Genomic DNA, 14,184 nt, shown 5'->3' with positions numbered 1-14,184 from the left:
TAATTATTGCTATTAACGTTTGTTCAATAAAGAGATTATTGACAGATGTTACAGAAGTTAAATCTTGATCTTTTTTTTAGTATTTTCAACATTTTAGCTTTGTAGTATGATTTGCTTATACATCTATATGTACATTTAAACATTACAAAAAACTGTCTTGTGAGGAAAATCAGAAACCTTTCCTCTATTATTAAAGTATGTCCAAACAAACTGTATTGGATGCAAAATTAGAAATACTACTTAAATAATTTCCATATTTCCTCAGATTAAAACCATAAAACTCAAGATAAATTTTAAACCATTTTCTTTGCTTAATCTCAGTCAGAGTTGATCTAGAACATCCTTGAACTGAAATTTTGAAGGCACAGATTCAAATAAAAGTTTGGTCAGGACTTGTCCTTTTACTTGCTACAATAAAACAAACAAAGAAAAAAAACAAGGCACAAAGCATGATGCTGCCACTAGCTTTTCTTGTCCAACCAGATTCGTCTTTTCCAGAGGTTTGTGGTGTCCTGAACATGGCTTCTGTCAAACTGTGAACCAAGGTTCGGATTTATAGAAAGCACAACTTTGAAGTTCAGTCACAGATAGATATCTTAGAGGATTTACAATTGTACTGTGCAGATAAGAGATTAAGTAGTTAAAAACACATGATGCTGTGTTATAGAATAGCCCTGCATTATATCTCATAACTTTATCCTTGAACTGTCTGTTGGGTTTCCTCACCATCAAAATGTTATTTACAAACTCTGAGGCCCTTAAAGAACAGCTTTTTTTTGTTGTAAAACAAACGTCTCTTCACATAAGTCAGATGATACAATAAAGCATAATTTTTGTTTGAATATGGCAGTTCACTGCAAATCATAACCTTTATCTTGCACATTAGAAACCATATTTAACATCCAATTTAGGGTATATTGTTTGAAAAGTTTGTAGCTCCTCATTTCATACGGTTTGAAAACCCTTGGAGCACCACTTTGATTTAAAAGCCTCCAAATGACTGTAGTTTCAGTGCTTAATTTTAGGCACTGCTGTAATTGTTAGATCTGAGTAGGTATTGTGTTTTATTACTCTGCTCCCACTCAAATGCTCAGCTGGGAGATCGGTGTGACGCCACCAATTGGCCGATTTGGAGGAATCTGTTTGGATTTGAAAATTTAGAATAATTTCTGTGTCAAATGTCCAAAATGAAAGGCCTTTTAAAGCCTCTAATTTAACCTGAGTTATATTCAAATTTCATGAAAGGTTCATGAGAAGTTCGGCTAATGGATATAACTCTACTAAAGCTACAGAAATAAGAATGTAATTCATCTCATTTCAGCAAGAAGTGAGAGTTTGCCCCCAGTTCCTTGAGCATTCACCTGCCTTTAATTTAACCATGAAGTCGTGAAGTGTGAATAAGTTAGTGGAGAAGGAACAGATTATGCCCCTAGCCATATGCCATTGTCATGGGAATCCTTGGAACATTTTCTCTCTTTTGCACACACATGCATTTGCACACAGATAAATTCCCCACCACAGGGAGAGAAACACAGGTCAAACACTATGTAACATCCCCACAGACAACTGTATTGTTGTGTGTTAGGGGTATGACAAAGCTGCAAAGTGTGTGAAGATGTGTGGGCTCTGTCTGTGCCTCAGCCAACATCCATGTGGTCCAGGTTGTCTGGGTTACTACCCAGGGGAGTAGACAGAGAAAGGAACATGGGAATGAATCAAGTTGGGGCAGCCAAAATGATGGAAAACATGTGAGTCATGAGGTAGGAGATACACGAGGTGATGGTGAAGGTAAAATGTGGAGGTGGGTGTGTGGTTGGTGAGTGAAGGGAGGGGAGGGGAGAGATGACAGAAAGGGCAAACAAGAAGAGTAAAAGAACAGACAGGATCACAAGCCACAGGGGATGCGTGGTAGAAGGAAGAGGGTAAGGTTTGATAGACGAGAGAAAAGAGAGAGAAACAGAGAAAAGGATAGATGGCCAGAGTTTGGACTGTATTCACCCATGACTCGGCCAAGGCAGGGCCCTTCATTATAGGCACCCATCAGGCACTGCTGCTGGTAATGTGCTGGAAAATGGGCAGTAACGCTGTTATCTGTTTTATGTCCCCCTGCTCTTGCTTGCTCCACTGATAGCCTGCTGACACACTCTTTCCCACACAAATATCCATGTGTCCACATAATTGCATGCAAAGACAAATGTATTGCTTACACACAAATGCAGACACACATCAAAGTGTTTATAGACTTACTTTAAGCTAATGGATGCATATAGACCAATTTCAGCATTATTCCAGAGAAAATATATTTATGTTGGCTCATAATACACCCAAAAATCTGCTCTTAACAAACTTTTATTTTACTCTTTCAACCTCAGTATTGGTATTTCAAATGCACAATTGAGGATCTGGAAAAAAAGGCAGTGTAGAGTGGATGCTTTATGTCAGGAGTAAACAGCACAGGTGTTTTTTTTTATTATTATTTGTTGTTGACTTTACTTTTACAATTCTGTTCTATATTACAGCAAATCTATCACCTTGCAAAATTTTTCATACAACTTAAATGTTTTGTTACATTACAACCATAAACCTGAGCAAGATGTAGTTCTGGGGGATTTTATGAGACAAACAAACATAAAGCTGTTTGATATTCTGTGGTGAAAGTGGGATTATTAATGGTTTTGCACAAGCATTTAAATAATAGAATACATTGATGCATCAGTATTGAGCCTTTTTTACTTTTAAGCCACACAGCAATATCTAGTGCAAGAGAGAACTATCACAAGTCACCTAATGAATAAATGCCATCCATCTGTTTGTATTTAATCTTAGTATAAATGTAGCTGTTCAATAAAGGCCTCAGAGTACAGCAAACATGGTGTGATCTAATACACCTACAATGCCAAAGTATTAACCCTATATAAAAATACATGCCACATAGATTCTTGTTCATAAAACCTTTTCAACACCATCTATCCTCCTCTATCCACTTCATAAGTTATTCGTAATTAATTTATAACTCACACTTTAAGTTTAAGATTTTGATTTAAAAAAAAAACAGTTAAAGAATGTTAACAACTTGCAAGGTGGACTTATCTTTGTCCATAGCCTCTTTTTAACACCAAAGGTCTTTGACAGACACAATATTTAGTGTCCTATATTATGTTCAATACCTTACCACACTGTCTTCCAAAAAAATAGACGTTCTGCTTTTTTTTATCTTTCCAAGTAATTTTTTGTATTAATAGGACACCAAGAATGTCTAGTCTCTATCTGGGTCTGAAACTATTCAATACATCTTATCTCAATAATAAAAGGACACAAAAAACTTAGCTGTAATGCAAAGAAAAACAATTATTTTAAGAAAAATTTAAAAACCATATTGTGTTTAATCTGCAAGTTTTGTTCACAAGCAAGGAACAAAACTAAACAATAAAAGCAGCATGCGCACTGTAAAAATCAGACTTAAAGGTTGTAAAGGAAATGATCAAAAACAGGATGTATAACTGTATAATTTTTTGTGTGTAAATTAATAAAAAAAAACAAGAAAGCAAAAAAAATAAAAAAAAAAAACAAGAAAGCAAGTTGCAGAAATGCAAAAGCCTGTTATTTTTCTAGCAGAGTGTCTGTGTTCTTTGGGTTCAACGGAAATACTGTCTAGGGAAATAAAATGCCTCCGTGTCGTTTTAGTTTTGCCATTAGCTTGCTATAACGCTTCCTTGAAAAGAAGTTTGAACATCCTTAGGCCAGGATATGTCAGGTCAGCAGATATGTTAGTTTTCTTTGGTTTGGCCCTAGTCTAGGGTGGGGAAAGAGGGTGTTTGTCTCAATCTTCTCTGCAGGTACTTTTGTTCATTGCAATCTTGACCGGTCCTGTTTTGAAGTTAAGCTAAACCACACAGAAATGGATGTTCACCTAACAAATTAGATAAAAAAGGTTTAGGCGATGACTAGCAGGTCATTTTCAAGGTACTTTAAGAAGTACAGTCTCTGCTTGTGTCCATTTCCATGAGAAATATAAGGTTAAACCCTGAAAAGTGGAAAGTAACTTCCACTTTGAAATTACATTTTGTTTTGATAATTGAATGTAGTGTAAAACGTTGGCCTCACCTAGAAAGCTGTTTATCATATCAGATCGCAAGGACAGATTGCGAAATATATCTACTCAGCTTCCAATCTACTGCATCTTCCATGGATCAGCATTAATTCTTCCTTTGTCTCCCTTTGCTCCCAATTCTCTGTTGTTTAGGTTATGCAATACTGCAGGCAATTATGGAGAGAGCGGGGCAGAATGCATGGCAGGTCAGGACACACACTCAAACACAGAGATCCTTGGGAACCTGACAAAAAGCATACATCTTATGCAAGATCATCTCATAGAGAATGAACACTACACTGTCATTAAAAAAATATGCATCATCGTCTTGTTTGTCCCTACCCTCATATGATCCTTAAGTTTATATGGATGCTGCAAATATGTGTAATAATAGGTGAGCGCAATCTGTGTGGAGAGTTTCAATGAAGCAGCATACCGCCGACTCTTAGAAGACCTGGACCGACGTCAGGAGAGAAAATATGTGATAGACTTGGAGCCTGAGAGACTACAGAGCATCCTTGAACAGGTATGTTAAAAACTGCTTCTTGCAGAGCTTAAAAAACCATCACTGCTCACTGATCACTGCTTTTTGAGCTTTTTGAAACAGTATTGCTCATTTAGATTGAATTTTTTTCTGCCAAGGACGGGTTATATAAATAGGTCATTAGTTTCAAATGAAACTGAAGTTTGAAGTAGTTGGTTGTGTCTCAGGTCAATTTAGGGGTAGCTCTTTTTCTAATTTGTGCAATGCAGAATCACTGTTAGCATAATGCTATGGTATCACTGCAAACTATGAGAGTTGGTACTGAATCTCTAGTTTTAAAACGTTGACTCTGTCAAATGTCCTTAATGTCAGATAGCAATATTCTATAAAACTATAATACATCTATATATAAGATCCCAAATACAAATCAACAAATGGTTATAGCCAACCAGCAGGAAACTGTTAGCTTAATAAAAAGCAGAAGAAACCAGCTGTGATGGATGCAGCCATTCACAGGCAATGGAAACATCCAGGAAAACAGACAAGAAATTAGAGAATTACTGTGTTCTCAGGGAAGGGCTTTAGAGAGAGCTTCGCAGGTGGGGCCAACAGCACTCCCAGTTGTCATTGGAGTACATATAGGGATCTTGGTAGCAATAGTGCAGTCCCAAAAATAGCAAAGATTCATCAAGGGACCCATAAGCTCCCAGACCTTTGGTAGAGGCTCCAAACAGATTTCTATCAACAACACTGCACCCTACTGTATTACTTCAATGTGTAGATCCAATGAGGATATCTTCATCCTGAATAGGTTTTACCTATCTCTTGCTAATAAAGAACATTAATGTAAAGCTACAGTAAGGGTATATACACTTTAAAGTAAATAAAAAAAATCAGCCTGTATATAAATCTTAAACATGCTTACAACCGAATTTTAGTGATTTTTTAAATTGTAGTAACTGTTGCACAAGGTGAAAAAAATGACACTGTTTTATGACCGTAGGCACAGAAGGAAGTTTTTTTTTTTTTACAGGATACAGCTTTTGTAAATGCCACACTGTATTTTTATGTGGCACTGTTACTATCACTGAGCTATGGAAGCATTGCAGAGATTTCATAGAGATTTCATAGCTGACCTGGACTTCAGCAGCACTTAACTTTTAATGATGTGGTGAAACTTTCTGCTTAAACCATTGAAAAACATGTGTAGCATTACAGAAGTCAGGTAGTGTGAGAATATTTTTTCTAACAGAAGCACAGCTAATTATTGTGAGATTATATAAATAATATTCTTCTCACTTTACTGCTGGTGTTCTCTGAGGCATCTGTCTGCTCCACTCAGCTAGTTTTATCAGCACTCCAGATGCTTTCTGACATCTGGAAAGGATAAAAATGATTGTGTTTTCCTTGGAGTTCATATTGAAGAGTAAGAGATGTGGCTTCCATAGTGGCTACATTAGTGTGTGTTTTAAGCAACAACGATGCTATCCACTCACACTGCAATTTAGAGTGCACACACAGCACACACATATGCATACATGACATTAGAGAATGCACTCGGACACCTTATGCTTGTCTGAGTTCATTAGATTATCCGTCTCTCTTTATGGTTGAGCCTTGCGTTGTGACAGGTGGCGTAACTGTGTGTTTGAGAGTCCTTCACTTCAGCTTGGAGTGTGACATCCCATCGGTTCTGCCACCTGTCATCACATCTGATCCCGTGTATGCACATCTGACAAACCCAGTGACACATGCAAGCAGATACCCTTCAAACGCACACATTTACATAAAAACCTAATTTATGAAAAACCCCATTACATGCCCAAATCAGAAAAAGAATAAATTGGATAAAAAAAGCTGCTTGAAAAAATGGTTATTCCTGACTTTTATTTGATTGTGCACAGCAGGAGGCCTTTTTCCTCTTTGGAAAGCCAAATCTTATTTGCTAATATTCATCGTCTGTTGTACTTTAGGACTAAACCACAGTCCTTCAAAAATAAAGAACAGGAAAAAAAATAGGCATAATAATAATATGTGGTCTGGAGTATTTGAAGAATGAAGTGTTTTACCAGTATTTCAGAAAATACATAGAAAGGTCATTAAAATGTTTTTCAAAGAAGGATCAAAAGGAATTTGCATAGTTCTTCTTCCGCAATGCATAATGCGATTAAAATTACACTACAAGATGCATTTGGCAAAAGTACAGCGCAGGAGTTGTTTTCTTTACCCCACTGGCATGTTTATATTAATAAAATGACATGTAAGGATGAATTATTGCTAAGGCAATTTCAGATCACCCGACCATCTTCCACAATTAGCCTAGAAGAGTATAAAAGCATTTTAATATTTTTAGAAATTATTTATTTTTTTAATTCAGTTTTATCGCAGACTAAAAGGTGGTTTGCAGTGGCAGTTTTAGCATGAATGATACTCTTGGTGAGCTCCACTTTTGTCCACAAATGCTTCACCCACCCACCCTCAGGGAATTGAATGAACAACTGACTGCACATACTTCAAAGAAAAAAAGGCACATTTATTACAAATGACAGAGAAGTTATGTAAGAAGTTTGTATTCAAAAAGGTAGCAAATGCCTCGGAGCACTTATTATATACTGCATGGACAGTATAAAATGTTTAACTGTAAAGTGTACCACCGATGACGGGAAAACTATGTGGCCAGTCACATCCACACACTAGATTGGAGTATATGATATGGCAAAACAAAAACAGCAAAACTTAAAACAGTTTTGGCAAGACCAAAGCACAACAATTTCCCAGTAAAGAAATTCAAACTAACAAGAAAAAAAACATCCAAGCATAAATAATGAGCTCAAAAACTAAAAGTAAACCAAATACACTTAAAAACCACAATAAATAACAAAGAAAAAAGAGCAAACTAAAAGAAATAAAAAAAAACAAAAGAACCTCAAATAATGACTTGTAACTGTACCGATTGTAACTCGTCTTCAGAGTTTCTGTCAGCTTCCTGTTGTTGTTTTTTTCCTGATAGCCTTTAGCATGCAGACACATTGAAAAACGTTTTAATATAAGTTACTTTGTTGACATGACTGCACCACAGTATTGCGAAAGCACATGAACACAAACCTACAATAAAACATTAATGAATCAAAACCAGACACCTACCTACTAGATCACTGAAATGCCATCAGCCAGAGTTATACCAGTCTGATGCCAAAAACGCAGCTGAAACTTTTTTTCTGCAGCTTAATTAATTTGTGTTGATGTGAAGTCTAATTTCCTAACATCAGTATTCATCTTTAAAAGACAATACGAAAAAAAATATGGAACATGAAAGAGTTTTACAGTATTTGATCTAAAACGACACAGAATGATGACAAACCAAACTGACTAAACTGTAAAACGAAAACAAAAAAATTATATATTCTGCCAGCTTTACCAGCTGCATATGTGGTCTGTACCAAAGTTACATATTTATAATACAGCAGCCTCTTTTAGATACCCAGTGCAAAGTTAAGGCACAGGATACGTTTTCCAGAGTTGGGTAGAGTATCTCAAAAATTGTACTTGAACAAGTATAGCACTACTTCATCATATTTATACTCAAGTAAAAGATCAAAGTAGCCTTTAAAAAAAATACTCAACTAAGCGTAATAAAGTAATTGGTAAAAAAAAAGCTACTCAGCTTCTAAGTAACCAATCTACATGTTATGCATGATCAAATCAACTGATTTAATATTTTATGAAGGGATGCAAAATTTAACAAAGTATTAAGTAATATGCAAATTCTAATAATAAGATAAAATAAACATATAACATACAGTAATAATAATTAGTTTATGTTATATGTTTTGTTGTTGCCATGACCCGCGGGTGACTGAGAATTTACGCAGGCACAGTAGAAAAAAGAAGAAAGAAGTGAAGCTACTCACAATAGATGGAGTAGTCAGAAATTCTATGCAAGTTAGCGTTATGAAACCTTATTATATTTTTGTCAAGTCAAATTAAAAAGTGCACTGCTGCTAAAAATTATGATAAATGATTGTTTGACATTTTTGATTGGCTCTTGTTTAATTAATATGTGAATATTAGGTAAACAAAAAAAAAAAAAAACACACAAAAAACTGATTCACATATCAGTTTTTTGTGTGTTTTTTTTTTTTTTTGGACAAACTCAAACCGGCAGCAGCTTCTCGGTCAAACACACAAACAGAACTACTGTTTTTTAACTGGCCTCAGTGGTGACTGAACACAGCCACACAGACACACACTAACTTTAACATGCAGTGAGACGGGGATACATGTTCAAACAAACACTCCCCTCATCGTCAACACTGCAGTACAGACACTGGCGAGCATCCCTGCTCTGAGACAGAGACTGCTCTGTTTCCTTGTTCCTGCCAGCTGCGATCTGTGCATGTGCACGTGTGCATCTATCAGTACTGCAGACATGTGTGGGTGAGAGGAGTAAAAAAATATATACAACTTATTAGTAAGGTTTATGAGACACATTATTAGTTTGTAGATTCTCTAAATAACAAAATGCAAAAGTTTTTATTTCATTCTCCATCTCTCTCCAGTTTTTTTAGTGGTACTTTTAAAGCTATAAAGCAAATGAAGTTAATATTTGTGTATTATTTCACTGAGATGGACTTCACCTCTGCAGTTACATTTTCTCACTATAATTTCTTATCAAGCAAACATAGTCAAACTGATATGCTCCTAAAAGAACACCTAATTAGAAAATATGATTTATAACTTACTACTCTAACCCTAAAGTTAACAGTCATTTTTTTAACATTACATGTATAAGTGAGAAAAGATAAGTAGCTTTATATGTCCTTTTTTTCCCCAGGCCGTCAGTGTGGGGAAACACGTTAAAGGATACCATTACATCATAGCAAACCTGGTAAGTATATATATGTGTATATATATATATATAATATATAAAAATATATATATATATATTTTTTACCGAGGAAGGTTCAGTCCACCATTGGTGTGCAGTGTTCATAGGCAGCTGGAAGATGCATTGTTTCTTGACAAGGTCAGACACGAGGGTCAAGAAATCCAGCTTTGTTCTTTGATTTATTATTCTGCTGTCTTTTGTAGTTTTTTTTCTTTTAAACCTTAGTTCTCATGAAACCAGTTACAAATAGGTAGAATTCCAATCAGGAGATCTTTCTAGTTAGTATCCATGTGGTATTCTTTTTAGGAGCTTAATAATGCCATTTTTTTTACCTTCTTTTTTGCTTCCTTTAGCCATTTCTAACACCATTATTAACTGATGTTTAGAACTATATTGTTTTAAACAACAACCTCCGCTAAAGTTTTAAATATGTGAACCCATTTCTAACAGGACCTTCAGATACAGTAAAAAGACAATGTTCAGTATATTTAAGGAAAACTTAAGAGACACCATGTGTCACCCCTGCCTAAAAGAAAAACATGATGAAACACCATGGCAACTGTCCACAGTAAAGTCAATGCTACAGACTGAGGGGATCCCAAAAAAAGGCATAAGCCCATTCTCTATATCTGGGGCCACAGACACATAAAGTGTTTATGGAAGAGTCAAGTTGAATGTTCAAGACCTGCAAACAATGTACTGTTGGTCAAAGTGATGTTACAGTAGCATCTGGGACTATTTTAACACTGGTACTGCAGTAATATGTTTAACACCATGGCTGAATGGTGAAGATGTACATATTATTTAACTACGTCTTAAACCAACCAAGTGGATGAAACTGTTACACAGTTAATTGTTAAAGCAGGACTCTGATACCAAGCTAAAATCAAAACTGATCTTGAAAGAATAAAGTTTGCTAATATTAGACATCTGGAATGTTCTTGACGTTATCTTTTCAAATAGTCTGCCTAAAATAATTTGAAGGAATACCAGGTAACATAAGCTCTACCACTGTTAATAACAAAAAATATCAAAATATATAGGGGTTGGACAATGAAACTGAAACACCTGGTTTTAGATGCCAATAATTTATTAGTATGGTGTAGGGCCTCCTTTTGCGGCCAATACAGCGTCAGTTTGTCTTGGGAAGGTCATACACAAGTCCTACACAGTGGTCAGTGGGATTTTAAGCTATTCTTGTTGCAGGATAGTGGCCAGGTCACGACGTGATGCTGGTGGAGGAAAATGTTTCCTGACTAGCTCCTCCAAAACACCCCAAAGTTGCTCAATAATATTTAGATCTGGTGACTGTGCAATCCATGGGAGATGCTCAACTTCACTTTCATGTTCATCAAACCAATCTTTCACCAGTCTTGCTGTGTGTATTGGTGCATTGTCGTCCTGATACACGGCACCTCCTTCAGGATACAATGTTTGAACAATGGGATGCACATGGTCCTCCAGAATGGTTCGGTAGTCCTTGGCAGTGACACACCCACCTAGCACAAGTATGGGGCCAAGGGAATGCCATGATATGGCAGCTCAAACCATCACTGATCCACCCCAATGCTTCACTCTGGGCATGCAACACAGTCTGGGTGGTACGCTTTTTTGGGGCTTCTCCACACAGTAACTCTCCCGGATGTGGGGAAAACAGTAAAGGTGAACTCATCAGAGAACAATACATGTTTCACATTGTCCACAGCCCAAGATTTGCTCTCTTTGCACCATTGAAACTGACGTTTGGCATTGGCACGAGTGACCAAAGGTTTGGCTATAGGAGCCCGGACGTGTACTGTATATTGACCCTGTGGATTTCTCGACGGACAGTTTTTGGTGGAAACAGGAGAGTTGAGGTGCACATTTAATTCTGCCATGATTTGGGCAGCCGGTCCACAGTTAATCCTGTTGGATGTGGTTCATCCTTGGTGTTATGCTGAGATTACCCTGGATACCGTGGCTCTTGACACATCACAAAGACTTGCTGTCTTGCTCATAGATGCGCCAGCAAGACGTGCACCAACAATTTGTCCTCTTTTGAACTCTGGTATGTCACCCATAATGTTGTGTGCATTGCAATATTTTGAGCAAAGCTCTGCTCTTACACTGCTAATTGGACCTTCACACTCTGCTCTTATTGGTTCAATGTGCAATTAATGAAGATTGGCCACCAGGTTGGTCCAATTTAGCCATGAAACCTGCCACACTAAAATGAGAGGTGTTTCAGTTTCATTGTCCAACCCCTGTAAGTGTATATAATAAATGTATATATTGCACATTACGTATAATTTACTGTATACGTATATATCAGTGATGGGGGTAGGCAAGGTCTGGTATATAGGAGAAGCTTAATGTTTAGATCACAAAGCATAAACTGCTGAGCTAACAAAAATCAGCATTGTGATATACAGTAAGGAAAGAAAAATGTGGCCACCAGCCCCATTTCCTCCTTGTTTGTAATCATTTTAAGCCCCGGCCTTAGCAAAATGACCCTTCCTATACAGTATAAAAGCGGGATTGCAATAAACTTCAAGGACTGAGGGAAGAAAATGGTTCAACATTCTCGCCAGCTTTTATGCCGGGTATCTCCTCTTTGTAGCCACGTAGTATCCATGTTTTGGTCCTAAACATGAATGAAAAAATATGAAATAACATTCTGGTATACTCTAGAAAAAACAAAGTACAAGCTGAAGACATAATTTTTATAATTTAATTGTAATTTTTTTTCTTTTAGTAGCATCATCTTTACATATGAGCATTACTGCATCTATGGCTGGAGCCTAAAATCTCAGACCTTAAAAAAAAAATTAGAAATGAAACAATTTTGCTCTTCTAATAAATAAATTAAGCTACACTTTGTTAGTTATCACATCTTCATATAATGTCTTAATTCTAGAAGAAAAATGTTTGTAGGTAATTTAAACAATAGTTGGAAGTTAGCTCATTAGCACTGTACATTTCTTTTGATACATTTTTTTTTTCTGTAAGAAAACAGAAATGTTTGGGTTTTCTGTTATTTATGGATCTTGCCCCAGGTATCCAACACATTAGGAAGATGAAGCTTTGTATCTTTAGAGCTGAACTACAAGACTACTTACTCTTATATATGTTGCTTGAGGAAAAACTAAAAACATCCTTGATAGTCAAGAAAATATATTTTACCAAACAAGCAGAGATCTGGTTTTTAATGAATTGTAAACCAGATAATAAAGCAGTGATTTTTCTTGTATGAAAGGCACCCTGGCCAAGCCAATATATCTGTGCCTGAAACCCTTCATTCAATAATTGTGTTTTAATACATTGCAGCCTGGTGGCAATTTGCAGCAATGTGTTTATATGACTTTGTGCTCTCAATCAACTTTTACCAGTAGACATAGTTTGTTGCACCATCAGTTTGACTGTGTAAATACTGACCTATATCCCTTTCTTTAGACCCAGAATATAAACATAATAGTAGTGTTGCCTTACAACAAGAATCTGGGTTTGAATTGTTCTGCACGGTGTTTGCATGTTAACAGGTGCTTATGTCAGAGCACACTTGGTTCTCAAGGTTACTTCCAGTTTTCAAAAAGATGACCTTTAAGTTAAGTTATTAGCTTAAATTGCCCTAAGTGATAGTCTCTGCTTTGCTTTGTGATGGACTGATTTTTTTTTTTTTTTTTCACTTTTCTCATTTTCCTCATTTGCAAATAGGTCACTTTCAGCTATGGGCATATTCTGTCTTTTGAAAATAAGAATATTTATTTTACCTAAAATTGCTCATTTATTCTGAGCTGGTTCATTTTCATCTGTTTCTTCATGACAGGGTCAACGCTGTCAGGAGCTGTTGAAACCCATATCATGCGATAAAATATGACTTTAGACCAAATCCCTGAAATATGTTTAACTGTATTTTTCTCTGTGACAGTGAAAATGGTTCTTTGGCATATTGAAGGCTAAATTGGCTTTTATCCATTAGCATTCATAAACCCTGGATAAAGCTTACATGTCTTTACACTGCCATTGTCTTCAGCTCTGTCTCAAATTGATTTACTACCTCCACACAATGACTTGCCTCTTACAGTACCATTTCATCACATTTGGGGCTGTGGAACTGATTCTTTGTTTATTGTATAAAACAATCTTTCATTAAATATATATAAAGAGTTTGTACAGTTACTGAAACTTTTTCTTCTGATCTGTTATGTTCTATTTGTATTCCTCTTTTGATCTCTATCTTCCTATGCTCATTCCTTCAGGGATTTAAGGATATTTCCTTGGAGAGATTCATGCACGGTGGTGCCAATGTTACTGGTTTCCAGCTGGTGGACTTCAGCAGACCTATCGTCATAAAGCTCATGCAGCGATGGAACAAACTAGACCAGCGAGAATACCCTGGATCTGAAAGTCCACCAAAGGTAATTAACTGTATCTAAAATCTAAATCTATAGCCAAATGGCCTCATAACTGTATTATGCAGCTTAGGAAGTGCCAAGGAGAGATAGACACATTTGGAGAGCAAGCAGCTGTTAATAAATCTTACTCAAAGTTTTGATTCAATTCAGTTTATTTATATTCTGCCAATTCCGAACGCGTCATCTAAAGGCACTTTAGAGAGCCAATCCAATTAGATCCTACATTGAGAGTTGTTACGTTTTTTTTTATCTAAGGGAAAACAGCTAAATGCAGGACACTCTCCCCCTAGATGAGCATGTGGCAACAATAGACATTAACTTGCATTGC

General features: G+C 36.3%; 1 protein-coding gene across 7 annotated transcripts in view; it reads left to right on the top strand.

The window, feature by feature from the left end:
- The window catches only part of gria4 (glutamate receptor, ionotropic, AMPA 4), a 170,630-nt gene that overhangs the window by 68,566 nt on the left and 87,880 nt on the right, over positions 1-14,184 (top strand). For all 7 annotated transcript variants that reach the window (XM_015389329.1, XM_015389328.1, XM_015389330.1 and 4 more), the window contains exons 4-7: positions 4,244-4,296; positions 4,485-4,616; positions 9,409-9,462; positions 13,701-13,859. In XM_015389329.1, the coding sequence (XP_015244815.1) occupies positions 4,244-4,296; positions 4,485-4,616; positions 9,409-9,462; positions 13,701-13,859 (398 nt within the window). The remainder of the gene's footprint in view (positions 1-4,243; positions 4,297-4,484; positions 4,617-9,408; positions 9,463-13,700; positions 13,860-14,184) is intronic.

Source organism: Cyprinodon variegatus, unplaced genomic scaffold, assembly GCF_000732505.1.
Source record: "Cyprinodon variegatus isolate N-32 unplaced genomic scaffold, C_variegatus-1.0 Scaffold454, whole genome shotgun sequence".
Classification (NCBI taxonomy): Eukaryota; Metazoa; Chordata; class Actinopteri; order Cyprinodontiformes; family Cyprinodontidae; genus Cyprinodon; species Cyprinodon variegatus.
The sequence above is the reverse complement of the archived record's forward strand: the minus strand, read 5'-3'. Positions and strand labels throughout refer to the sequence as shown.